The 27,990-nt window shown below is 43.7% G+C and overlaps 1 protein-coding gene across 1 annotated transcript in view; it reads right to left on the reverse strand.

Annotated features, from left to right (window-relative positions):
• The window catches only part of SUPT3H (SPT3 homolog, SAGA and STAGA complex component), an 883,959-nt gene that overhangs the window by 486,097 nt on the left and 369,872 nt on the right, over positions 1-27,990 (reverse strand). The window contains exon 3 of the mRNA XM_082250036.1: positions 26,360-26,444. Within this exon, the coding sequence (XP_082106162.1) occupies positions 26,360-26,444 (85 nt within the window). The remainder of the gene's footprint in view (positions 1-26,359; positions 26,445-27,990) is intronic.

The raw sequence follows: 27,990 nt of genomic DNA on the forward strand, positions 1-27,990 counted from the left end.
TCCAAAGAATGCAAGGCAATTTCCTTGGGATGCTTAGGCTTAGGGCATAAGGAAGGCAACACAATAACTTCATTAAGATGAAAATCCTACACCACCTTAGAGAGAAAAGACGGATTAGGTTGGAGAACCACTTTATCCCTGTGGACCACCAAATAAAGTGAGTGACATGACAGCGCCGCCATTTCAGATACTCTGCGGGCAGAAGTAAAAGCCACCAGGAAGGCAACCTTCTGCGACAAGGAAAGCAGGGAAATAATATTCCCAAAAGGAGGCTTTTGAAGAACAGACAAAACCCGATTGAGATTGAGGCAACGGAGATCTCCTCGGAGGAGCCAGATGACGCACCCCCTGAAGAAAAAGTGTGAATCAACCTTTTAAAAACCCAAACGCCGTTTGGAAGTAAATAGTCAAGGCCGACACCTGGCCCTTGATAGTACCCAACTCCAAATGCTGTTCAACCCCTTTTTGTAAAAAGGCTAAAACCCTAGCTACAGAAAACAAGCGAGGGTGCAGTTGCAGCAATTCACACCATGAAATGTACACCATAGATCTTCCTAGACATCAACTTCCTGGCCTTTTAAAAAGGTAGGAATCACTGAGTCACAAAGGCCTCTATCCCTTAACATCTTGATTTTAACAGTCAAGCCGTTAAAGCCAGCAACCGTAAAGCAGGATAGAAGATCGGTCCATGGAGGATCTACGGCCAGTCTTACCAGGTCTGCGTACCAAGACTGCCGAGGTCACTCTGGTGCCACCAGAATGACCGAAATGCCGAACACCGCCCGCCCCCCCCCCCCCCCGGCGAAGGAACTTTGGCAGAAGTACGAGCGGAGGGGAAGGCATAAATCAGCTTTGGCCAGAGGATCCCAAGACCTGGCCACAAATCTCAGGACTTTCCTGTTGAGACGAGACGCAAACAGATCCACCTCGGGAGTACCCCACCGAGCACACAGGAGATGAAACAGATGAAGGGACCATTCCCCTTGATCCAACACCTGATGGCTCAGGTAATCCTTGGCCGCCAGGGCTTTCTTCGTGCCCCTGTGATGATTGATGTAGGCCACAGCCGTGGCATTGTCCGACTGTATCTGAACCGGAGAACCGCATAGCCAGCTTGTCCAGTGGAACAAGCAGAGCTTAATCGCTCTGAGCTCCAGAATGTTGATCAGCAAGGAGGACTCTTCTGACGCCAAAGTCCCCTGGGCACAGAGTTTCCCCAGCACTCCACCCCAGCCAGACAGGCTGGCATCCGTGGTGATCACCGTTCATAACAGCGGCAGGAAGAACTTGCCCATACACAGAGCAGGAGACTGTATGCACCAGGATATTGTCGACTTTGTGAGATGACTCAAACTAATCTAGTCCAATGACCGATGGTCCCCGTTTCATTTTGCCAGAATTTCTTTCTACAGAGACCTGGAATGAGACTGAGCAAATAGGACCGCTTCGAAGGTCGACACCATCAGACCCAGGGCCCTCATGCAGGCCCGCAGGGAGGACTGATCGGTTTCCATTAGCAACCTGATCACCCTTTGCAACTTCTGAAGCTTTTCAAAGGGGAGAACAAAGCAGAGGAATCACTGATGTCCCTCCACTATGGGAACATGGAGATACGCATCCTTGATATCGATGGAGGCCAAGAAATCCCCCCGATTCAAGGACGCCACCACTGACCGAATGGACTCCATTCACAACCTCTGCACCCGCACAAAGCAGTTCAGAGCCTTGAGATCCAGGATTGGACGCACCTTGCCCTCCATTCTGGGCACCATGAACAGGTTTGAATAGAAACCTTGAGAGCGTTCCTGCGGAGGAACCAGTACGATCACTCCTTGACCCAGGAGGTCACGCACAGCTTCCCGAAGTTTTCAAACGCACTGGAGACAGGTGAAGCTTCAACTGAAAAAACCTGTCCCCCTGGCCGGGTCCAAAATTTGATTTTGTACCTGGAACAAATCAGTTTGCAAACCCATTTTTCTTGAACGAAGGAGGTCCAGGGTTCCTGAAAGAATCGCAGATGTCCCCCCACCCCAGACACGGGTGAGGGCGCCCCTTTATGCTGAAGAAGCCTTGTCCACAGCACCAGACTGCACCCCTCCAGAAGCTCTGAACGGCTTACCTTTTTCTTGCGCCACGAGGGCACAAAAAAACGTCTAGGAGTAGTAAAGGAAGGACCCCGCTTAGCACGGGGTGTTTTACCTTTGGATGATTGAGGAAGAAGAGTACTCTTCCTGCCAGTCAGACCTTTGATCAACTCTCATTCAGTGAGTCGCCAAACAAACACTCTCCCAGAAAAGGGAGATCCGTCAGGGCTTTCTTAGAAGCTTGGTAAGCCGACCAGCTCCTCAGCCAAACAATGCGCCTTAGGGCAATCCCCACTGCCAAAACTCTGGCTACCAGGGGAGCTGCATCCAGGGATGCATCACACAGGAACACCAGGGACTAGGTATGTGGTCTAAAAGTTACATCAGTTCTGGGGGAACTACGTCAGGGTCCAAGCTCCCTTTCAGAACCCTAATCCATTCCGTAACTCAAAACAACACAAAGGCCGATTTCAAGATGGAACCCGCCAACACGTGAAGATGCCAGGAAAGGGATTCCACCCACCTGTCCACCAGATCTAAAAAAACTGAGGAATCTTCCACAGGAACAACGGTAAATTTGTTCACCTTGGAAACAGGGTGGTCCACCTTAGGTGGCACCGCCCAGCGGTTGGAGACTGTATCAGCAAAAGGATACCGGCGTTTAAGTGTTTTGGCACAACTAGCACATGCTTTTGCCATTGGTCATTCACAATATCATGAAAAGTCTTGGGACAGGGTAAAACCTTGCCAGACTTTTGGGTCTTGCGGGAGCAAAGGCCACCTGTGTCCCTGCCAGCGTGGGCTCATCAGCCAATTATAAAGGTTTCCCTCACTGAAACAATCAGGGTTTCCACCAAAGCGCGTTCCCACGCTGCAGCCAAAGAAGACAGGACAGCGACCGTTCAGGTAGGGGGGGCATTCGTGATGACCACATCTGCCTCTGAATCAGAGGACTCCAACAAGGATGGAGAAGGCAGGGGCCGTTTATGACTATTAACCTTTTTCATGACCAAATCAACTTTTGTCGCCAGGCTTTCCAGAGCTGCTGAGATCGCGGGCAGCGACTGCAATCCAGACTGTCCGGGAGTCGCACCGAATGGGTCTGAGGGACAATTTACAGCCCAAGACTCCATATTCAAAGTTGTAGAAAACTGTACTGCCACTTTAAGAAGCGCCGATTGCGGTTCCCACCGCTGATCGCAGCGGTCTGCAGAGTCCCCCTTAAATATACACTAACAGCAGAGTGTGTAGGGATATGCCCGCAGAGACTCCCAGTATTGTACCAACTTCAGAGAGAACCTTCCTGAACGGCCTCTGCAGCAGAAAGAAGAATCACAGGAAGTGACCTCGGCCTGGATGTAAAAAGGTCACGCTGCTAGTGCAGTACAACAGAACTACACAAAAATGGGTGCCAATGCATTTTAATAGATATTAAAAAATAAAAAAAAACACCAAAAATGACAGAAATCTTTCCCTTAGTTAGTAAACGCAATAACTTTTGCGCAAACCAATCAAAATACGCTTATTGCGATTTTTTTTACCAAAAATATGTAGCCGAAAACAAATTGGCCTAAAATGATAAAAAATTTAGATTTTTACATTTTTTTTTGGGGGGGGGGGGAATTTCATATAAAAAAATGTGAAAAATATTGTTATTTTTTCAAAATTGTCGCTCTTTTTTTGTTTATAGCACAAAAAGTAAATATCGCACAGGTGATCAAATACCACCAAAAGAAAGCTCTATTTGTGGGGAAAAAAGGACATACATTTAATTTGGGTACAGTATTGCACAACCGCGCAATTGTCCGTTAAAGTAACACAGAGTCGAATCGCAAAATATGGCCTGGTCAGGAATGGGGTAAAACCTTCCGGTCATAAAGCGTTTAAAAATACGCTCATTGAGAATTTTTTTGTCAAAGACATGTAGCTAAATACATTTTGGCCTAAATATATGACAAAAATTTAATATATTGGATATTTTTTAACTGTCAAATTAGAAAAATATTGTTATTTTTTCAAAATTGTCGCTTTTTTTTAATATCGCAAAAAATGAAAATCGCACAGGTGATCAAATACCACCAAAAGAAAGCTCTGTTTGTGGGAAAAAAAGGACGTAAATTTAATTTGGGTACGGCGTTGCATGACCGCGCAATTGTCAGTTAAAGTCGCACAGTGCCGAATCGCAAAAAGTGGCCTGGACGTAAGACCGCAAAATCCTCCGGTGGTAAAGTGGTTAAGGGGCTGCATGGAGCATAATTTGTCAGCACATTTTAGAAAGTTCCACAGAAAAGAGCTAGCTTGCTGAAAGTTATAGGAATGGATGTGGTCAATCTGCATTGAGGAGGAAGCAATAGAAAGAGGGAAGTGTCCAGGAAAGAGACCCAGAGGGTGTATGAAATTGATTCCCTTGTCCCCAGAGGTCTCAATGTAGACCTGGACATCAACTGTTTTCTAAATAACAGTTGATTCCTTAAGGTACAGAATAAGGGTTCTGTATCATTCTTCTGCTCCTTTCCATAGTGATCATATTTTGTGCCTCCTATAACATTTTGCATGTCTCTGTTTGTATTGTTAGAATTTCACTGTGAAAAAAAAAAAAAATGAAATTTTGAAGTTGTTACTGTATTCCTACATTAAACCATCACATACATGAATTTAGAATTTTTGGATTGACTGATCTTTTGATTATATCTAATGATGAATCATATTTCATGTTTCATAACAATATATGTTCACAGATTTTCCCCCAACTAAAGGGTTTCAGCTCAATATTCCAAATAGTCAACCTTAATTATTAGCTTTCATCATTATATATGAGAGTTATTATTGCTTCTTTAAACACAGGCATACTTTAAGGGGTGTGCTAATTATACAACACTGATTACTCCAAACATATAGCGACATTTTTTAAATAGGAACATTTTTTAACTTTTTATTTTTTATGTTTTCTGTCCATTTTATTCATTTTTTTTATATGTCCTCTTTTTTATATGTTATTATGGTCATTGTGTTCATTATCCTTTTTTTATACATCCTGCCATCAAGTCCAGGACCTATTGTCTCATTGCAGTTTAGATGTACAGCGGCTTAGTACCTCTGACTATAACATAATGGCGATGTGCCCACTTTCGTTGGTCTGAGTCAAGCTATTCATGTTTATCCTAACCACCAGTAAAATGGCAGTCACATGAACATACATTCTGGACTTCAATAATATGGTGACTATAGAGCTTTCAAATTTATAAATATGCTGGCCGATGCATTTCTGGTCCATTGGAAAATGGCGGCCGTGCCACTTCTGGTCTTTTACAAAATAGTGGATACTCCACTTCCGGTACGGTTTGTTGAGATTTCCCGGGACAGTATGTGGCTATTTAAGGAAGCTTGTAATCAGACCTCATTGATAGGCGGATCCCTTTATAACGTGCTCGCGCACCAAACGCGTCAGTAGGGGCCTACATGCTGACATCACCTCATGGTAGGAGCAGTGGCCATTTTCATGCTATAGTACATGTACTTGTTTTAACCCAATAAAATACTACACTATATGAGCATTACTTTGAGCTTCTGTTGCACAGTGTTTTATCCCACTGGAACCTACCACGCAGTCAACACACCGAACTACAGTATCATCACACCAGCAGTTAAAGGCTTGCTTCTGTTTACTATCTGGTGAGTGCATAGATTAGTGAAGGGATGCCTCTGTGGAAGAGCATCTGACAACACTTTGGGTGTAGTGTCCCCTTTTCAATGCTGATATTTTTCTGATTTCTGGTAAGTGGTTATACTTATCATTGGAGCAGTTCTTTGGGTACACTGAAGAGTTCCGCTGATTTCTAAAATATGTTTACGTGCTCACTTTCATTATCTGGACATTCTTATATCACAGACTGTTGATCATCACTGCATCTTTTTCACAAATTATTGATTCAGTTTCACTATTTTGACTTTTTTTGCATATAATAACACTTGAGTTAAACCACTTATATTGAAACGCTGCACAAACCTTCTTCACTATTGTTACTTGGAGATTGTATGTTCACCTTATTGTGCCAGCTGCTACATATATTGGCTAATGCTCACTTTACCCTGACACCTACTGTGTCCCCAGCTGCTCACTGTGGTTTAATCCTCCAACCTCACGTCACTACAGGACATGGCAGTGATGTAAGGTCAGCAGGAAGAACCACAATGTGCAGTGGTGGACACAGGCATCCAACACTACCGGGAGATTCTGTTGAAGGCTGTAGCGGTTCAATGGAGAGAAAAGTATTAGTAATAGCTGGACACAAAGAGAAGAAGTGTAATGAGTCTTCTTTTGCTAGGAAGTGTGTTTGAGATTTTTTGGCAATAACAAAGTCACTTTAAGCATTACAGATTGGTCATTGCATTGTCCCTTGCCAGTCAATAAGACAAGGAAGGAGTATACAATAATGAGGTCAAACCTGTCAGCGAGCTCCCATTGCTAGACTAAAAGCACAATATAATGCAGTAGAAACTGAATGGCCAATAGTAATGCCTCTGCTCTCCCAGTCTGATTTCTAGTGCTCACACTATTTTAAAATACATTTAAAACGATATTAAACTAAAAAAAAAAAAAAATATATATATATATATATATATATATATATAATATATTGTAACCTACCAATCATTAGATGTGGTAGCTGCATTAGTTTTCTCTTCTTAGGTTTTTTTCCCTCTCTGTTTTCACCTGGTGATCTGGCCAGTAACACACCTCCTGTGTTAGAGTGCCTCCCCTCTGAAGGAAGTGTTATATGTACTTTTATATTTAGATACACTAACAAATTAAAGCCAAACTCCAGCTCACACTTTATAAGCAGTTACAGCAAAGAGTTTTTTTTTTCCCTTTTGGGATAATGAGATTTATGTACTTACCGTAAAATCCACTTCTCTGAGTTCATCAACGAACACAGTGCTCTATAAATTATAACTACTGGGTTATATTGCCTCCTCCAGAAGTAGGACTAGGCAGAACAAAAAACACCTGGCTACGCCCATGGGCTGTCCTTAGATGGTATATAACCCCCCCCCCTCTCTGCTCTAAGTAATCAGTTTAGTAGCAAGCAGTATTCGAATTATCAGAACTCCATACAGGGGTGGGTGCTGTGTCCGGGTATGAACTCGGAGAAATGGATTTTACGGTAAGTACAAAAATCCCATTTCCTTTTGTTCGACGGACACAGCTCACCATAAATCATAACTAGTGGGACGCCCAAAAGCAGCAGCAAAAGGAAAATGAGGGGTGGGGAAAAAACCCAAGGCTAAACATAGGAGCCCTTAATCAGGACACAGGAGCCTTAAAGTGGGTCAAAGGAACCCCATCTGAAAAATAAAAGTTTAAAGAAAAACACCCCTCAAGAGGGAACTGTCCCTCTTAAACAGCAGCCTGCAAAACTTTGCGGCCAAAAGAGGCATCCACAGATGCCAAAGTATCTACCTTAGGGTCCTTTCACACGGCCGCTCCGTGTGTCCGCAAATCATACCATCCGTTTGCGGATGATTTGCGGACATAATGTAAGTGAATGGCACTGCGGTTGTCAGCGGAATACCATCCGCTGACATCCGATTTTCCTCCTTTCAGTTCTGTTCCGTTTTTTCTAATGGAACAGAACCCCATTTTTTCTTCCGTGTAAAAAACGGAAAGGAAGGAAAATCGGATGTCAGTGGTGTCATCCGCTGACATCCGCAGTGCCATATACTTACATTATGTCCGCATATCATCCGCAAACGGATAGGATGATATGCGGGCACACGGAGCAGATGACAGAAATGTCATCCGCTCCGTGGAAAAAAAAAAAAAGTCCCGCAGCGGACCTTTCACACGGAGCGGCCGTGTGAAAGGACCCTTATAGAATTTTGTAAAGGTATGCACGGACGACCAAGTGGCCACCTTGCAAACTTGCGATATTGAAGCTCCCAAGTAGAATGTGCCGTAACAGGGAAAGGTGGAACCTGACATTTAATGGGATAGGCCTGAGCCACCGTCTGCCTGATCCATCTGGAGATGGTAGCTGAAGAAGCGGCCAGCCCTTTTCTTGGTCCGTCCGTGACCACAAAAAGGGAGTCTGACCTCTGAAAAGACTCAGTAGCTGCCAGATACACCCGAATTGCACGAATCACATTCAAGGTAGGCAAAGAAAATTCCTTGGGATGAGCGGCTTGGGACACAAGGCAGGCAACACAATGTCCTCATTCAAATGGAAATCAGAGACAACTTTGGGCAGGAATGATGGACAGGGACGAAGAATCACTTTATCCCTATGGACCACTAAATAGGGACTGCGACAGGATAATGCCACCAATTCCGATAACGTAGGCAAGGGAATCTCCCAAATATTCTCAAATGGAGGTTTTTGGAGAACCGAAAGTACTAAATTTAAATCCCATGGCGGGAAAAGAGACTGTACAGGTGGAGCAACATGTCGAACCTCCTGAATGAAGGTACGAACTAAAGATTGCGTGGCTAGGGGTCGCTGAAGATCGCCAGGGCAGACACCCTTGATGGTACTTAAGGCCAACTTCTGATCAATGCCCTGTTAAAAAAAAGGTTAAGATCCGAGCCACAGAAAAGGATCGAGGACAAGCGCCAATCGACTCACACCAAGAAATGTATGCTTTCCACGTATGATGGTATATCTTGCTGGAAGACGACTCCCTCGCCTTTACCATAATAGGGATCACTGATCCAGACAGACCTCTATCCCTCAGTACCTGGCTTTCAATAGCTAAGCCATTAAAACCAGCGACTGTAAAGCAAGATGGTAGATTAGCCCTTGGGACAACTGGTCTTCTCTGAGAGGAAGCCCCCAAGGGACACATACAGCCACCAGGATGAGTGGAATATCTTTGCTCTTGATTCCTCGCAGGAACTGCGGAAGACGCCTTAGCCAAGGATGATACTGGCTTTGTTTGCCTGTGGCGTCTGTCAGAGGACCCTGTGACCCAGTCACAAACTTCGGTATCCTTCTCTGGAGCCAAACCTGCTAAAGGAGCTGCATGTAAGACTGTGCAAACAGAACTGTCTTGAAGGTGGATACCACCAGACTCAGAACCTGTATGCAAAATGGGAGAGAGAACTATCTGTAACAGCAGCCGGTGAATCACGGACTGTGATCCCTAACGTTTGTGCACAGTAAGGAACACCCTGGTCAGAAATAGAATCAGACCTAGGTAAATCAATTACCTGAACAGGGATAGGGGGGACCTTAGGTAGTTCAGACATCACCTAAACCTTTACAGGAATTAAATCCGCATAAGGAGACTCAGGACCTAAAAAATCTGAAAAGGACAAGCTTTGTCCCCCCTTTCTGGGTACCCCCAAAATAAACATTTTGTGGATTTCCTTGACGCTCACCAAAGAAGTCCACGGGGCCGGAAACCAGCGAAGATGTCCCCCCACCCCAATAATGGGTGAGGGCAGACCTTCATGCTGAAGGAGTCTTGTCTGCTGGTCCGGGGAAGCTAGCTCTAGGCTTACCCAACCAAGGTTGCTTGGAACCTCTCAGGGAAGATTTAAAAAATCTATTTCCCTTATTCTCCATCCCAGAAGCACAAACGAAATTTCTATTGGCTGAGAAGACTGGCCCCTTTCCTTGACTGTGGCAGGAAGGTACTCTTCCCCTCATTAATACCCTTAATGCGGTCATCCAGGTCAGCCCCAAACAAGCGATAGCCTTGAAAGAGCAGATCAATGAGAGCTTTCTTAGAGGCTTGGTCTACAGACCAATTCTTAAGCTACAGCAAGCGCCTAATCACCACCGCTGAAACAAAGTTTGGACAGCACAGGAGCTGTATCCAAAGCTGCATTACAAATAAGCTGCAGCCCATGGACCAACTGGTCTGCTAAATCAACATAAGCAGCGGGGAACTGCTCATCCCCCAGGCGCTGGCGCAAAAGCTTGGCCCATTCAGTTAGGGTCTGAGACACCAGGGCTGACGCAAAGGCTGGCCGCAATGCCGAACCAGCCATAGTAAACATGCTGCGTGCCACAGCCTCCACTTTGTCAGCCTGGTCCTTAAAGGATGGGGATTCCTCTACTGGGATCATGCCTGCTTTATTCATCCTGGAAACAGGAGGGTCCACCACTGGTGAACTAGCCCACTTTTTTTAAAAAAGTGACTCATCAAAAGGGTAACATACAGCAAAACGTTTGGGGACTACAAAGGGTCATTTTGGTTGTTCCCATTCCTTACAGTAAAGCCTGTCAAGATAAGGGACATAAGGAAACACCTTTGGAGTACGATGCGACTTGTGCGTACCAAACAACACAGCTACGTCCGTAGCTAAATCTGCCACATCCTCCATTTTAAAAAGTCGTACGCATTGCAGTGATGAGTGAGTCTACCAGTGTTTTTTCATTCGCTGCTGCGACCATGGGAGAATAATCCTCACTATCGGATGGATCAGGGGGTGTGATATTAATTCCTCTTGGACGAGCCGCATCCACGGCGGCATCAGGCTCAGAATCAGATGAGACAGCCTGAGCAGGGGAAGGCGGGGGACGCTTCCTCCTGGGCCTTTGCCCACTCGCCAATACTATTAAGGACTGCAGGACCGTAGTCAGTGCATTCATGGGAAGTTGGGGTTCTGAGGGAACTGCACTGCCACCTCCATGAGGGGGTCAGTGGGGGAGATGTGACCCTGAGGCTCCATAAGGAAAACCTTGCAGTACAAAAACAATCTTTTGGCACCACTAAAGGATCCCCCAAGGCTCCGAGTACCTATTAGCAGAGAAAGAGAGATAACAGGGACCCCAAAAGACTCACCCTAATCACCGGTGGAGCACCGAGAATTCGAACCCAGCATCATCATGGACGCTATCCCTGTTCATATGTCCAAGGCACAGGAAGAGGAAATTAAGGAGGAAGAGGAGGAGCTTTGGCATCCCCACGAGGCTCCAGTTGTCTCCAGCATCTCCCAGACTAAAAGAAAATGGCTGTCAACCAGAGACCAGCCAGACTAAGGGACAATAGCCCCCGTGACATCATCCAACTACTCAAACATGGCCGCCAACTGGAGACCAGCAAGACTAGGGGAAAATGGCCACCATCAGCTACAAACACTAAAATATGCTGCCAGGATCTTTCCTGCACCCTCTGCAAGGAGACCCACCCTGAAGGTAGGACACACGCTTAGGGGAGACTCTGCTGTGCACTCTGCACTGGTCTCAACACTTTGACTCCCCTGCACTAAACCCACACTGCAAACAGCAGGGCATGCACCTAGGGGTCTCCTACATTGGGACCCCTCCAGACTACCAGGGCGGGACACACACTATCCCAGAACCATTACAGAGCGGGGATAGCAGGGGAGACCCCCAGGGGTCTCTGCTGCATTCTCTGCCCTGGGACCCCCACCAGACTCTAGGTGCAGACAGGGGGTAAAAGGATTAGGGGAGGCCCAGCTCAGTGAGGGATTTAAAGAAGGGAGGAGGGAACCTGCAGGCAGGTCCGACCGTCCCTGGAGGTTACCCGCGTCCACCCCAAAGAAAGGGGGACTGTACTTAACCTTCCATGGTGCAAGTAATGCTCCAGACAGAACTCCTCACCTCCGAAGAAGGGGAGCTGTCAGCCAAGGGATCGCTGCAACTCAGACCCAAGCCCAGACATATGCGGCCCTGAAAGACATTTAACTCGCAGGCAAACCTCTGTCTGTGAGGCTATGACGCGGCCGACCTAGTGCATAGCTGCAGTCTGAATGTGCTCGCTGGCTGGGCTGGGAGGGACCACTGGATCTAGACTATCCAGCCTGTCGCCCAGCCCAGCAGTTGATTGTAGATCTCCCGAGAGAAAAAAAAAAAATGTAAGGAAGGAGAAAATTGCTAGGATCAGAGATCCCAGCCAGAAGCCTAGCCTCCTAACTAGACAGATTAAAACTGATTACCTAAAGCAGAGAGGGGGGTTATATACCAGCTGAGGAGAGCCCATGGGCGTAGCCAGGTGTTTTTTGTTCTGCCTAGTCCTACTCCTGAAGGAGGCAATATAACCCACTAGTGAGGCTTTATAGGGCGCTGTGTCTGTCGATAAACGAAAGAGAAATAGATTTTACAGATATAAAGGCTGATCACAGTAAGAACCCCTGCTCGTGTTAAATGGTTTGTCCTGTTTGTGTAACTGATACATTCTGCTGGAGAACTTGCTCTTTTAAAAATAACAGACTTACTGGCCAGATCCCCAGATGAAAATAGAAAAAAAGACAGCCTCAAAAAGAATATGAATGCAGCCATCACATCTAAGACATGGTAAGCTACAATATATTAAATGTTTGCTTTTGGTATTAATACCGCTCTAATGATTTTTTTCTAAAATAAATACACGAACTACGTGAAATAAATGGTAATTTTATCATCTGTCTAGAGCTCAGCTTTCAATGAACTCACTTGTCTTTTTGTTCTAAAAATTAAGCAGGACTCAGTGTTTGAGTATTAATTCATGAGTGGTTTGCTCTCTTATAAACACCTGTGGTTTTCAGACAAAGAGGGAAAAAAATTGCACAGAACAATCAAGCATTTACTAAAATGACATGACATGAAAGTGACCACAATGTTGTCAAATTATTGACTGTGGGATTTTATTACCTGTTTGTTGTTATAAGTGGTGGTGAATGTGTTTGAGTGGAGTGAATTCTTTTGGTTAACATTGTGGGCAGACACCTGCTCAAACACTGCAACCTTGCAGTGGGGTCACGAGCGCCTGTCAAGGCCGCTTATCATTTCCAGAGCACTTCCTGAGGCCCTCCAGACACCCCTTGTTCCAGGGATTGTTATTCTGTGCCCTGAAGGCCAGGCATGTTCAGAGGTTCTGATTTGTGTTAAACTGATTCCAGGCCACAAAATAAACCAGTGACATACTAGTACTATCTCACACTCTCAGACATACCACACCACTGTCACATGGTCCCGCAAGTTACACCAACTCCATCTATAGAAAAAAAAATAAAAAGTAAAACATTGCCTAGCAGATTTGAAAATAAAAAATGCAACTCTGGCTGCAATACTCACCCTATCTCTACTGCTTTACCTTGTAGGCTCACCTACTCTTTGATCCAGCAGCAGTCCTTTCCTAGGTTTAATGATGCCTGGCGTCATCCAACTCCGAGCCTGTGAGCCCAGGACACATCATTCCAGCCTGGATTCACAGAACTCCTGGTTAGCATGGCACTCACACCCCCTGGGAAGAAAGTAAGGGAGGCTTATGCTGTCAGATGTGTTTTTTAGCTTTCGTCATGGTTTGCAACAAGTTGCTTTACTATTATCAGAAAAATTAGGCTAACCAAAAACACTGATGAGCACTGCCAGATCTGTAGGGGCCAGTGCAGTGTTTGCCTCCTCGGTGGTCTACATTCTGCCATCTAGGGAAGGCTCCAGCCTCACACGAAGCCCATCACTTACAACTGTACTTTTCAACCATTTTACCGCAGAGTAATTTTCCGGATTTCGTGGTACTCTTTCTAAAAATTGCTGTACCTACTGTATGGTTCACAGGACATAACCATGATTTGAAGTTGTACCAAGTTTTTTTTTTTTTTTTGTTCCATAAAGTTTTATTGAAGAAGCAAATTGTAAAAGGTACATACAAACTGTCAAGATCGAAAAATGGCATGTGAACATTTGACATCTATTTGACCATCGGGTCTCCGATGACGTAGCCCGGAGGCGGCGTCCATGACGTCACTTCCAGGTTACTCTGCTGCAAAAGGCGGCAAATGTAAAAAACGGCTGTATGCAAAAACGCCGTTTTAGGCGTTTTGCATACATGGAATTGTAGTGGAGGAGTCTAGGGTCTTTTAGACCCTCGATCCCTCCATAAAGAGTACCTGTCACTGCATATTGCTGTCACAAGGGATGTTTACATTGCTTCTGACAGCAATAAAAGTGATAAGATTTTTTTTTTTTAAAACCTGTAATAAAGTTAAAAAAATAAAAAATAAATAGGAAAAAAATAAAATAATAAATTTTAGCCGCCCCCGTCACCGTTAGCCCGCGCACGAAAAAAAACGTATAAGGAAGTCAAGCCGTGAATTAAATCACTGTTCAAACCACACATGTGAGGTATCGCCGCGATCGCCAGAGCGTGAGCAATCATTTAAAAAAAAGAGCTACACTCTAACTCTAAACTGGTAACCGTTAAAAAAAATTTAAAGCGTCACCAATTGAGATCTCTATTGACCGTAGTTTGTCGCCATCCCACGGGTGTGCGCAATTTTAAACCATAACATGTTGGGTATCCATTTACTCTGCGTGACATCATCTTTCACAATATAGAAAAAATGGGCTAACTTTACTGTTTAGTATTTTTTAAATGGCGTTTTAAAGACCGCTGCGCAAATACCGTGTGACAAAAAATATTGCAATGACCGACATTTTATTCTTCAGAGCCTTTGCTAAAAAATATATATATAATGTTTGGGGGTTCTAAGTAGTTTTCTAGGAAAAAATACTTATTTTAACTTGTAAACAAAAAGTGCCCGAAATAGGGCTGGGGCTTAAGTGGTTAAGGTAGTCCTTATCAGACAGTTTACTGGTTTGCTGCATTTGAAATACAAAATGACACCCTTCACTTGCCATGGGTAGCAGTTACCACTTAAAGTGCTTCTAGGAAGAATACACCAAACACAATGAGGTAATCAGAGAAGGGCTCTTAGTCTGGAATGAGCTGAAGCAATTGTGACCGTTTCCTGACAGTCGTCAGCAATTACTGAAATACCTTCAGCAGCTACACCTCCCTAAATATCCTAGAAATCAAAGCATTATTAGAAACGATCAGCAATTCACTCTTATTTTCTGTCTGATAATGAAGAGTCTGCACATGAGCCTGAAGCTACAGACTGGAATGGGTATATTGTATAGAAATTGTACACAGACATCTATTATGAGAAAGGACAGTCAAACAAAAGTCTTTGTAAGCCAAAGTAATAAAATAAATGAGTTATGCCTACAGGGAGCCTTATTTATCAAAGGTGGAAGCATTTTTATCCCAAGACAGAGCAAATACCAAAATTAAACCACTCCAAGTAACTGTGCAAAGATGAACCCTATCAAACCAAGAACCCAAAAACAAACATTTATTTATACTGCAGTTTACAAATTCTTAGATATGGCAGTTGCAAAAGTTTTGTTTTTTAGGCTTTTTTCCATGTATTTTCCAACGTAATTATTCTCTCCTGAGAAGAGGAGATTAAGGGGGGATATGATCAACATGTACAAATACATAAGGGGTCCATATAGTGAACTTGCTGTTTAGCTATTCCCATTAACCACCTCTGGACCGGAAGGATTTGCCCCCCTAATGACGAGGCAATTTTTTGCATTTCGGAACTGTGTTATTTTAACAGAAATCCGCGGTTGTGCGACGCTGTACCCAAATAAAATAGATTTTCTTTTTTTCCCCACAAATAGAGCTTGGTTTTGGTGGTATTTAATCATCTGTGCGATTTGTTTTTTTTTTTCTTTGCGCTATAAACAAAAAAAGAGCGACAATTCTGTAAAAAAAAAAAAAAAATTTCATTCTACTATATAACATTCCCAAAAAAAATTAAAATCAAAATTTTTCATCCTTTTAGGCAAATTTGTATTCTGCTACATATTTTTGGTAAAAAAAATTGCAATAACATATTTTGATTGGTTTGCACAAAATATATCGTGTCTACAAACTAGGGGAAAGATTTATGTCATTTTTATTTATTTATTTTTACTTGTAATGGTGGCGATCTGCAGTTTTTAGCAGGACTGCGACATTGCAGCGGACAGATCGGACCCCTGACATTTTTGACACTTTTGGGGGAACAGTGACATTACTACAGTAACAAGTGCTAAAAATATGCAATGTTACTGTAATAATGACACTGGCAGCGAAGAGGTTAACACAGTGGTGATCTAAGGGTTAAGTGTGAGCCTAGGGGAGTGTTTTCTAACTGTATGGGGATGGGCTTTTGAAATGATCACAGAGACCTGTGATCCAATATAGAAGGATCACAGGCGCTCAGTGATCATTTCAGAGAGAAGAATGGTCAGCTGGTTTTACAACAGCTGACCGTCCTTCTCTCTCAGCGGGGAGTGATCACGGGTGCCCGGCAGCAATCACGGCCGCCGGCCCCATGGATCGGCATCCAAGCTGCCTAGTGGGGGACGCATTCGTGCCGCCGAGCCAGCCTGCCGCAGTATATATGCGGCGGGCGGTCAGCAAGCGGTTAAGGTCATCACAGAGGACAAGGGGGCATTCTTTATGTCTAGAGGAAAAGAGATTTAGTCTCCAAATTCGGAAAGGTTTTTTCACCGTAAGAGCTGTGAAAATGTGGAAAAGACTCCCTCCAGAGGTGGTTCTGGCCATCTCACTAGATTGCTTTAAAAAAGGCCTGGATTCTTTTCTAGAAGTACATAATATAAGTGGGTACTAATATTCATAGGTAAAGTTGATCCAGGTAATATTTGATTGCCTCTCGGGGGATTATAAAGGAATTTTTCCCCTGCTGTAGCAAATTGGATCATGCTTTGCTGCAGTTTTTCGCCTTCCTCTGGATCAACTGTGGGTATAGGATTGTGTGACAGTTACTGAAGAGCAGAGAGAATTAATGAACTATGACAGCGCTCACCAACCCCCTCACTGAGAACTACAAGTCGTCTGCCGTGGTGGGAGATAGTACTTGTAGTTCGATAAAAAATATTGCTGCGCCAAGTGAATCAATAAATATACATAAATAGCTTATAATCAGAAAGCAACTCAATGTTTATATATATAAATCAAATACAAATCAATATGTTGAAAAATCAGTGATAAATAAAGTCCCAATGGTGAAAAGCTATAGGTGATCAATGAAATCAAATCAAACAAGGAAATGAATCTTCATCTGTGATCAAAACAGTGTAAAGTGTTGCATGCTTCACTTCAGTGCTCCCAGTGGCTAGTGCAAGATAAGCAGCTCACCTTAGGAATAGACTCATAAGAGTCATACACGCTTTGAGATGGATATGGATAGCAGCCTGGTCTCCCCTCTTTCACTTCTCCAGCTGACACTCCACGTGAGCCAAAAGCTCGGTATGAGAAAAAGGGAAGAAGGGATCTAATGCTCTCTGCTTTAAAATGCTTTATTACATTTAATAGATAAAGGTCCACTTACATTCTTATGCACTTAAGCAGTGCGGGCTTAACAGCGTCAGACAGTCAGATAACTTCCTGTGTACCTCCAAGGACCGACGTACTGCGAGTAGGCTCCTCCCCCGTATGCGTTACGTCAGAGACTTTGTCAGCGGGAACCCAGTGCTCATGGATGATGGGATAACCAGAACAATTGCGGATGATACTAAGCTAAGCAGGCTAATATCTTCTATACAGGATGTGGTGACCTTACAAGCAGACCTGAACAAAATAATGGGGTAGGTAACTACATGGCAAATGAGGTTTAAAAAAAAAGATTCTGGATCCGGCTTAATCTTCAGTATGCCGCCCAGTTCTGGGCACCGGTCCTCAGAAAGGATGCGCTGGAACTAGAGAGAGTCCAGAGAAGGGCAACAAAGATAATTAGGGGTATGGAGGACATCAGTTATGAAGAAAGACTACAAGCATTGAACTTATTCTCTCTGGAGAAGAGACGTTTGAGAGGGGATATGATATCAATGAACAAAACCGAACTTGTGACCCTAGCATAGGGAACAAACTTTTCAGAGAAAGGGAATTCAATAAAACACGCGGCCACTCACCAAAACTAGAAGAAAAGTGGTTTAACCTTAAACTGCGTAAAGGGTTCAAAGCGGTAAGGATGTGGAATTCTCTTCCACAAGCAGAGGTATCAGCAGGGAGCATCGATAGTTTAAAAAAACGATTAGATGGGTACCTTAAAGATCACAACATACATGGGTATACAATGTACGGTTAACAGCACACACACACACACATCATAGGTTGAATTGGACGGACTGGTGTCTTTTTTCAACCTCACTGTGCAACTATGGAAAGGGCTGAACTTTTGCACCTTTGGTTTTAAATGAGAGGAGAAAGAATAAGGGAAGAACTAAGTAGAGAAGAATGTGCTACATCTAGAAATGGGGGCTGGTGTGGAAGTGTAGTGGGGTTCTACACAGCCTCCCGAAGTGGTCGGTTACCCCTGCGGCAGGCCTGAACGAATGTGTCAAGTCTCCATATAAGATAAATTAAAGGTATTTATTATTATAGTTGGTTAAATAGTAGGTGGTATACACCTTTTAGCTGTTATTAGATAAGGTGCCGAGTTTGTTTATGTATCTATGTATTACATTGGGCCTGTGTATGCCAACTAGGCGGTTTTGTATTTAAATTTTTCTTAAATTTTTCTTGACAAGAATAAGGAAAATGCAGAAAATGAGGATTCCCACAACTACAAAGATTTGAAGGTCTTGGTTCGTGACAGGAGATACAGCAGGAAGTGAGGGGGAATCACACCTGACAGATGTCATCATAATGGATAACCCCATAGGAAAATTTCTATTCAGTTGGTAAAAACTTTTTTCTTCTGTCCAAGGATCAAAGATCACAAAGACAGAAAGTGAATTTCATTAACAGCAACAACAACTTGACAGATGTTCTATCCCTTCCACACACAAAAATATGTAAACTGCCATTGTTACTGTATTCAGCAAGGTTTATTTATCATCTTATACTCCACGCATAAGTAGATACCTTTTTATTTGCAGGAATTAACCCCTAAGTCTTTGTTAAACAGATCTGGTCACATCATGTGTGCAAAGTCAAATCTCTTAGGGCCCTTTCACACATGCGTTTTGTTTGTCTGTTTCCTATGTACCTGTTTTCAGATGAAAAATGGACAGCAATACACTTCTATAGCACTCCTGCCTTGCAGCACAGTGGTTTCGTTGCTATAGCACTCCTGCCTTGCAGCACAGTGGTTTAGTAGTTATAGCACTCCTGCCTTGCAGCACAATGACTTAGTTGCTATAGCACTCGTGCCTTGCAGCATAGTGGTTTAGTTATAGCACTCCTGCCTGCCTTGCAGCACAGTGGCTTAGTTATTATAGCACTCCTGCCTTGCAGCTCAGTGGCTTAGTTGTTATAGCACTCCTGCCTTGCAGCACAGTGGTTTAGTTATAGCACTCCTGCCTTGCAGCACAGTGGCTTAGTTATAGCACTCCTGCCTTGCAGCACAGTGGTTTAGTTGTTATAGCACTCCTGCCTTGCAGCACAGTGGCTTAGTTATAGCACTCCTGCCTTGCAGCACAGTGGCTTAGTTATTATAGCACTCCTGCCTTGCAGCTCAGTGGCTTAGTTGTTATAGCACTCCTGCCTTGCAGCACAGTGGTTTAGTCATAGCACTCCTGCCTTGCAGCACAGTGGCTTAGTTATAGCACTCCTGCCTTGCAGCACAGTGGCTTAGTTATTATAGCACTCCTGCCTTGCAGCTCAGTGGCTTAGTTGTTATAGCACTCCTGCCTTGCAGCACAGTGGCTTAGTTGTTATAGCACTCCTGCCTTGCAGCACAGTGGTTTAGTTATAGCACTCCTGCCTTGCAACACAGTGGCTTAGTTATAGCACTCCTGCCTTGCAGCACAGTGGTTTAGTTGTTATAGCACTCCTGCCTTGCAGCACAGTGGCTTAGTTATTATAGCACTCCTGCCTTGCAGCTCAGTGGCTTAGTTGTTATAGCACTCCTGCCTTGCAGCACAGTGGCTTAGTTGTTATAGCACTCCTGCCTTGCAGCACAGTGGTTTAGTTATAGCACTCCTGTCTTGCAGCACAGTGGCTTAGTTGTTATAGCACTCCTGTCTTGCAGCACAGTGGCTTAGGTGTTATAGCACTCCTGCCTTGCAGCACAGTGGCTTAGTTGTTATAGCACTCCTGCCTTGCAGCACAGTGGTTTAGTTGTTATAACACTCCTGCCTTGCAGCACAGTGGCTTAGTTGTTATAGCACTCCTGCCTTGCAGCACAGTGGTTTAGTTATTATAGCACTCCTGCCTTGCAGCACAGTGGCTTAGTTGTTATAGCACTCCTGCCTTGCAGCACAGTGGCTTAGTTGTTATAGCACTCCTGTCTTGCAGCAAAGTGGTTTAGTTATTATAGCACTCCTGCCTTGCAGCACAGTGGCTTAGTTGTTATAGCACTCCTGCCTTGCAGCACAGTGGCTTAGTTGTTATAGCACGCCTGCCTTGCAGCACAGTGGTTTAGTTATAGCACTCCTGCCTTGCAGCACAGTGGCTTAGTTGTTATAGCATGCCTGCCTTGCAGCACAGTGGTTTAGTTATAGCACTCCTGCCTTGCAGCACAGTGGCTTAGTTGTTATAGCACTCCTGTCTTGCAGCAAAGTGGTTTAGTTATTATAGCACTCCTGCCTTGCAGCACAGTGGCTTAGTTGTTATAGCACTCCTGCCTTGCAGCACAGTGGCTTAGTTATTATAGCACTCCTGCCTTGCAGCACAGTGGTTTAGTTATAGCACTCCTGCCTTGCAGCACAGTGGCTTAGTTGTTATAGCACTCCTGCCTTGCAGCACAGTGGTTTAGTTATAGCACTCCTGCCTTGCAGCACAGTGGCTTAGTTGTTATAGCACTCCTGTCTTGCAGCACAGTGGTTTAGTTATAGCACTCCTGCCTTGCAGCACAGTGGCTTAGTTGTTATAGCACTCCTGTCTTGCAGCACAGTGGCTTAGTTATTATAGCACTCCTGCCTTGCAGCTCAGTGGCTTAGTTGTTATAGCACTCCTGCCTTGCAGCACAGTGGTTTAGTTGTTATAGCACTCCTGCCTTGCAGCACAGTGGCTTAGTTGTTATAGCACTCCTGCCTTGCAGCACAGTGGCTTAGTTGTTATAGCACTCCTGCCTTGCAGCACAGTGGTTTAGTTATAGCACTCCTGCCTTGCAGCACAGTGGCTTAGTTGTTATAGCACTCCTGTCTTGCAGCACAGTGGTTTAGTTATAGCACTCCTGCCTTGCAGCACAGTGGCTTAGTTGTTATAGCACTCCTGTCTTGCAGCACAGTGGCTTAGTTATTATAGCACTCCTGCCTTGCAGCTCAGTGGCTTAGTTGTTATAGCACTCCTGCCTTGCAGCACAGTGGTTTAGTTGTTATAGCACTCCTGCCTTGCAGCACAGTGGCTTAGTTGTTATAGCACTCCTGCCTTGCAGCACAGTGGTTTAGTTATAGCACTCCTGCCTTGCAGCACAGTGGCTTAGTTGTTATAGCACTCCTGTCTTGCAGCAAAGTGGTTTAGTTATAGCACTCCTGCCTTGCAGCACAATGACTTAGTTGCTATAGCACTCGTGCCTTGCAGCACAGTGGTTTAGTTGTTATAGCACTCCTGCCTTGCAGCACAGTGGTTTGTTATAGCACTCCTGCCTTGCAGCACAGTGGCTTAGTTATTATAGCACTCCTGCCTTGCAGCTCAGTGGCTTAGTTGTTATAGCACTCCTGCCTTGCAGCACAGTGGTTTAGTTGTTATAGCACTCCTGCCTTGCAGCACAGTGGCTTAGTTGTTATAGCACCCCTGCCTTGCAGCACAATGGTTTAGTTTATATAGCACTACTGCCTTGCAGCATAGGGCCCTTAGTTCAAATCCCAGCCAAGATATTATCTGCATGGTGTTTGCATGTTCTCTCTGTGCTTGGATGGGTTTCCTCTGAATACTTTACATAATCTAAATACATTCTGGTAGGTCAGTTAGTTCCTGTCCAAACTGGCCCTAGTATTTTTATGCATGAATGTGAAATGTGGACCTTAGATTGTAAGCTTGTTAAAGGCAGGGACTAATGTGAATGCACAGTATGTGAAAGCACTGCTTAAAATTATCAATGCTAAAAACACTTGTAATATATAAAGAAAGAAGATAGGAACAATCATTATACATTCCCTTTAAAGCAATGCACCAGTTATCTTGTAAGACATGCTTTTGTTTCTTGTTTCGCATCTATGAAAATGGCCAGTGAGTATACATTATTTGTAAAAACACATTGAAATAAAAAGAGTAAACCGTGTTGAACCTTCAACGTGGTCTCCACAAACGCTAAGAAAACTTTGACGAATTAAACAGTGTATTCTGTACACAAAGGAGCACTGTAAACAAGGCATGGAAATCAATACTGGTGGCTTTCTTAAAAAGACTAGACATGGCTGTTTCTCTCCTGGCCATTTCTAGCAAAAGCACAGCACGCGCACGTTTGATTTAAGAGTTTCCTCTTGTCTCAATCAAAGGTCAAAACAATGAGTTATTAAAAGCACTTTTACTTCCTCTACACCAAAGCGCTGTCTAGAGCCCCAGGCAGTAGGTTAGAAAAGCAATTTGTCTGCCTTCTGTCCCGTCTCTTCTCCCTCCGATCCCATTCTCTTGCCTACTTCTCCTATGGGGTTAGATGTCACACCAAACAAGAAATCCTCCATGAGAAACATCTTCTACTTCCCTGCACAGGCTTAGCAGGTTATAGGTTAAGAAAACGTCTGATATTTTATTTATCCAATCTGCATAGTACATAAACAGCAGACTACAGGATGCTCTGGATGTCTTCATAAGAAAACAGAGTGTTCCAGCCACCGCCGACAGCGATAAGTTATCTGCCCCGCAGTGCGCGATCACCTGCTCCCGACTATGACGATGGAAGGAAGTGGAATTAATGAATAATTACGTATATAAAATAAAATGCTTTAGGAATGTGTACAGCTATACAGAACATATCAATTTAATATCAAATGATTAATCGCAAGTGTGTACAAATATACAAAGCAGATCAGGCAACTTCTAAAGTGCGCAGAAGAAAAGGCTGTCCAGACCCGTCTGGCTGCAAATTGATTTACACAGATAGCTATAGCATTTAAAGCAGTTCCAAAGTCTAAATTTTTTTACCTTAATGCGTTCTCTACATTAAGTTAAAAAATATTGATCGACTGATATAATTTTTTTTTTACCACCAATACCGATATTTTGGTCATCGGATATCAGTATCAGACGATATTGGCCGATATTTCCGAACATTAAAAAAATGTATGTTTTTTTTTTTTTTTTTTAATGTCTACAGGTACTGTAGTGGAGGGATCTGGGGGTCTAAAAGACCCCAAATCCCTCCTCTGCACTTAAAAGCATTCAAAACGAAAAGTTTGGCTGTTTTGAATGCTGTAAGTTTTTTGAATTCGGCGCCGCCAGTACCCGGAAGTGATGTCATGTCATGACATCACTTCCAGGTACTCGGCGGCGCCAAATTCAAAGAAATGGAGACCCGGTCAGACGGCGGCGGTGCAGATGGAGACCCGGTCATACATCGGCGGTGAAGGTAGGATGCCCGGGTCTCCGGATGGGACAGGAGACCCGGGCGAGCCGCGGAAGGCGGTGGGAGCGTCGCCTCCGGCTCCTTGAAATGACAGCGAGTGGATTCTCAGCTGCATCGGTTGTTATTACAAGACAGCCGACCATTGGCTATGGACACTCTAGCTGCAGGCATCACCCCGGTACAAGCACTTTCCCGAAATATCGGCAATATCGATAAATCAATAGGCCGATTCCGATATAGCGGGCAAAGTGCATATCGGCCCTCGATATATCGGCTTTGCCGATAATCGGTCTATCACTATTAAAAAAACACCCAACTATTTGTCTCCCTCCCCCCTCTACCACCAAATCCCTAAACACTTACCTGCCACCAGTCACCACTCCAGCACTGTCTCAGCTTTAGCACTGCTCCTTTCACAAGAGACAATGAGGGCATTGGGGCCATAGGATCCTGCTGTTATTAGTCAGACTCCAGTAAGGCGGGAATGTGGCTTGGCTTACCGTTGCTGTATGTGTCCATGGATGACCACAGCCCAGCTCGGGAGCTTACATGCGCAGGTGACTCCTTAGCACCCAGTTTGCGAAGGAGGCACCCAGAAGAGGGAGGAGCAGATAACGCCAGCAAGAGATTTCCAGAAGAGGAGGTAGGAGACCTTTTTGTGCAACATCGTTGCACAAAGCAGGTAAGTATACCTCTTAATTAAAAACAAAAAAAAACCCGCACAATATTTAGCAATTACTTAATAAAAAAATTGCATCTGATCAGGTTCTGCCAAGAAGCCCCATCATGCTTTATTGTGAACCCATCATTTACTCCCCCCCCCCCCCCCCAAATCACCCAAAAAGCTGGTAATCTGTCAAAAAAACAGAAAAAAATACTTCTGTTAGAAACTTCAGGTCGAAGGCTTTTCACTCACATCAAAACTTTGTTTTAAGTCACCTTTTCTTAAACTTTTGATATGGTAAGACAGATTGGTATAAAAAGACATTTGTAGATACGTCACAAGGGTAGATTACATAACTTGTTTTAGGCTGTTATTCGTTGAGCTCAAAAATGTATGTTACATAGTAGGTAAGGTTAAATACAGACAAAGGTCCATCCAGTTAAACATGTGTTTACGCTACGAAATCCCATATCCATGTATATTGTATTAGCTGGAAAAAAACATCTAAGGCCTAATGCACACTGCAGCTGTCAAACACCTGTTTTACAGGCGTTTGATGGGTTTTTTTTCTGCCCCTAAACGCCCTATGAACACATACATTGCTGTCAAAAAGTATTTGCCCCATTCCTGATTTCATGGGCCCAAGTCTGGGCTTACAGACAGTGGGGTTGAATGATGCAGGGTATCATTCAACCTAGGGGAAGATCAACACTGGATGACGGAGAAGGACTCAGAAGGCAGAGCTGGAGAATGAAGTGATAAAGTGGGTAAGTAGTGCCTTGGGAACCTTTTTTTTTTTTAAATCTACATTAAAAAAGCATCCCTCACTATTTCCTCCTCGTGGCCTCCACTCACTATAAAGCGGAGGTCAACAGGAGGAACCAGTGAGAGATAAGGAGGACATAGATATTCACACTCCCTGAAGTATCTGTTCCCCTAGAGACTTTACATAAAGATTTCTACTGAACAGAGTGATCTTTTAGTTGCATATGCAGCGGGGAAGGTAGACATCTCATGTCTAATTTTGTAGAAACAGGGTCACTTTGAAACTTTCAAAATCCTGGCAAAAAAAGTAAGGTGCCTACCTACAGCCTCTGATCTATGCCAATCCTGATTGGACTTTATAAAGATCTTGACATCCATAATTTAGAGGCTAATCCATGTTTACCAATCGTTATTCTGTTCTGTGCTCACATTAGCCAGATACAGGGGCCCATATTTTGACAAAAAAAAACAAAAAAACTCATGGTGAATGGTGCATGGTGCACTCATGGTGCAATGGTGAATATCAGCCTCAGTACCGAACCAGCCAGGGTGTACATATTGTGGACCACAGCCCCCAACTTCCTGTCAGCCGGGTCCTTAAAGACCGGGAACTCTTCAACCGGAATCATGGTCGCCTTGTTTAATATGGATTCCGGTGGAACAGTCCACTTCTTAAAAAGGGACTCCTCATAGGAGTCTCTAAGCAAATCGCTTAGAGACCCTAAGGGGACGCTTTGGTCATCCCCACACTAGTGACAATTCTGTCAAAATAGGAGGGGAAAGGGAACATCTTTGCCGCTCTGGATGGCTTGTGAGTGCCAAAGGGAACCTAAGCCTCCGTCGCAGCTGCCTCCTGCATCTTTAAGGTCTTGTGCACAGGTACAATCAGTGCTTCCACCAGCGCCTTTTCGTGCGTGGTTTCATAAGTGGAGGAATCCTCCTGACTATCAGAGGATTCAGGGCACGTGGTCGCAGACCCACGTCCATGCCGGCCAAATTAGATTCAGGAGCTGATGAGCAGCAGAGCGGGGAATAAGCTGAACGCCGAGCTGCGATGTAACAAAGGTATTTCACACTATTAGATTACAAAAACACACACTGGACATTATATAAAACACTAATAAAGTGGATACTAAGATTTTACATACACTAAACTAGAGATTATTTTCGGGGTAGGGCTTATATTGCAGCCCTCCCCAAAAATAACAGTAGGTCTTATTTTCAGGGTAGGTATTACTTTCGGGGAAATACGGTAATACAGTACATATTTACATATCTGTTGTTAATACAACTTTGTGAGAGCCCACCTCCTGAAATTAACACCTTTATACTGTAAAGGGCCACTGGTCAGGGATTAAACACAGGAAAGTTGAGGTTAATCTTTGAAAACAAAATATTGGGTTGCTGAGAATGAATAACTGATCTACTAGAAATAATTTTCAGATATCAAAAAATTATACATAGGGTGGGTAAAGCATTTACTTAATTTTATGGACTTGTCAATTACCACTATTTAAGAAAAACACAGTTGTAATTCTTTTTGGGCTGTGTGAAACAACCAACGTTAATACTGTAATGAGATTTTACCAGATTGATGAGCTGAGTGTGAACAATATCTTCTACCAGAACGGCCGTCTCGTATAAAGGACGTCGAGCATCGCCAAGGGAAAACCTGAAAGTACAAAGCACACAACATAAGCTAAAGAAAAAAAAAAGGATATAAAATGAATGCACATATTTTTATATTAGAGTGTTAAAAAAAACAATAGCACTCCAGTTCAGCTAAGTTCATCATACATAAATATTCTAGCGCTTTTAGGGCCCTTTCACACGGGCGTTCCGCATGTCCGTATATCATCCTATTTTTTGCGGATGATATACGGACATAATGTATGTCAATGGCATTGCGGATGTCAGCAGATGACCATCCACTGACATCCGATTTTCGTCCTTTCAGTTCTGTTCCGTTTTTTGGAACAGAACCCTATTTTTGTTCCGTTTAAAAAAACGGAACGGATGCAAACTCGGATGTCAGCGGTGTCATCGGCTGACATCCGCAATCCCCATAGACATACATTATGTCCGTATATCATCCGCAAACGGATGGGATGATATGCAGACATACGGAGCGGATGACACAAGTGTCATCCGCTCCATGAAAGAAAAAAAGTGCCGGAGCGGATCGCAATGCGGTCCGCTCCGTGTGAAAGAGCCCTAAGGCCTCATTTATACCTTCATGTTCTGTTGTGTTGCATTAACATGAATTATGGCATGTATAACTGTGCATGGCCCACTGACATGCATTGCATTGAAGCACATCTTAATACATGCATTATCACACAATGCAAAAGATAGGTGTAAATGGGCCCTAACTGCTTACAGTGCCATCAAAAAAGGCAAGTCAAGCCATACTAGCATAGGCCTCTAAAGTGACTTGCTAAATACTAAAATATCAGGGAAACAAACAAGAACAGCATCTACCTCCTCTTCTCTAAAACACAATCAAGTTGATAAAATTGCAGGTGCAATGGTACTTTGGAAATATATGCAAATAAGCAGATCATCATCCACTTGGATTTTTAACAGGTGGTTATCAAAAATCAGCTTTAAAATGTCTCTTTTCCCTTCACTTATCACACACTCAGCACAGGTGTTAACAAAACGTATAAATGTAGAGCAAAATGTCAGAGCATACCGATTTTCAAGAAGCAAACAGAAAGTATGTCATGAAATGTGTAATAAGCTCACTGAAAGTTTAGTGGCAAAAAAGGGGGAAAAAAATGTGAAGATGTTAGTGTACAGTTCCTGGATTATTTTCACCTTTAGTGTGGGCTATGGTCCATATTCACCTCACAATGTGCCCTTTTCTTTTTGCTTGTTGTTTCACTTTTTAAGAATTTTTCAGCATACATACCTGTGCAATAAGCATAGCTACATAGTGAATCATGTGTGAAAAAAGTAAATCTAGTTCAACCAACAGGAAACAAAAAAATAGAAAGAAAAAAAAAAACCTCCAAATAATGAATTATATACCCACGGCTAATCTAGAGGAAGGCAAAAAAAAACTATGAAGCACGGTCCAATTTGCTCCATCTGGGGAAAAATAGATTCCTTCCAGAGCAGGATCTATCCTCTTTCTCCTGCACTGGCATTTCCCAATGGTGGACACAATGGTGATTACATCGTTCTATGCAGCATTCTATGGGCCCAAGCATTAA

This window comes from Pelophylax lessonae (assembly GCF_965119305.1).
Source record: "Pelophylax lessonae genome assembly, chromosome: 3".
NCBI lineage: Eukaryota > Metazoa > Chordata > Amphibia > Anura > Ranidae > Pelophylax > Pelophylax lessonae.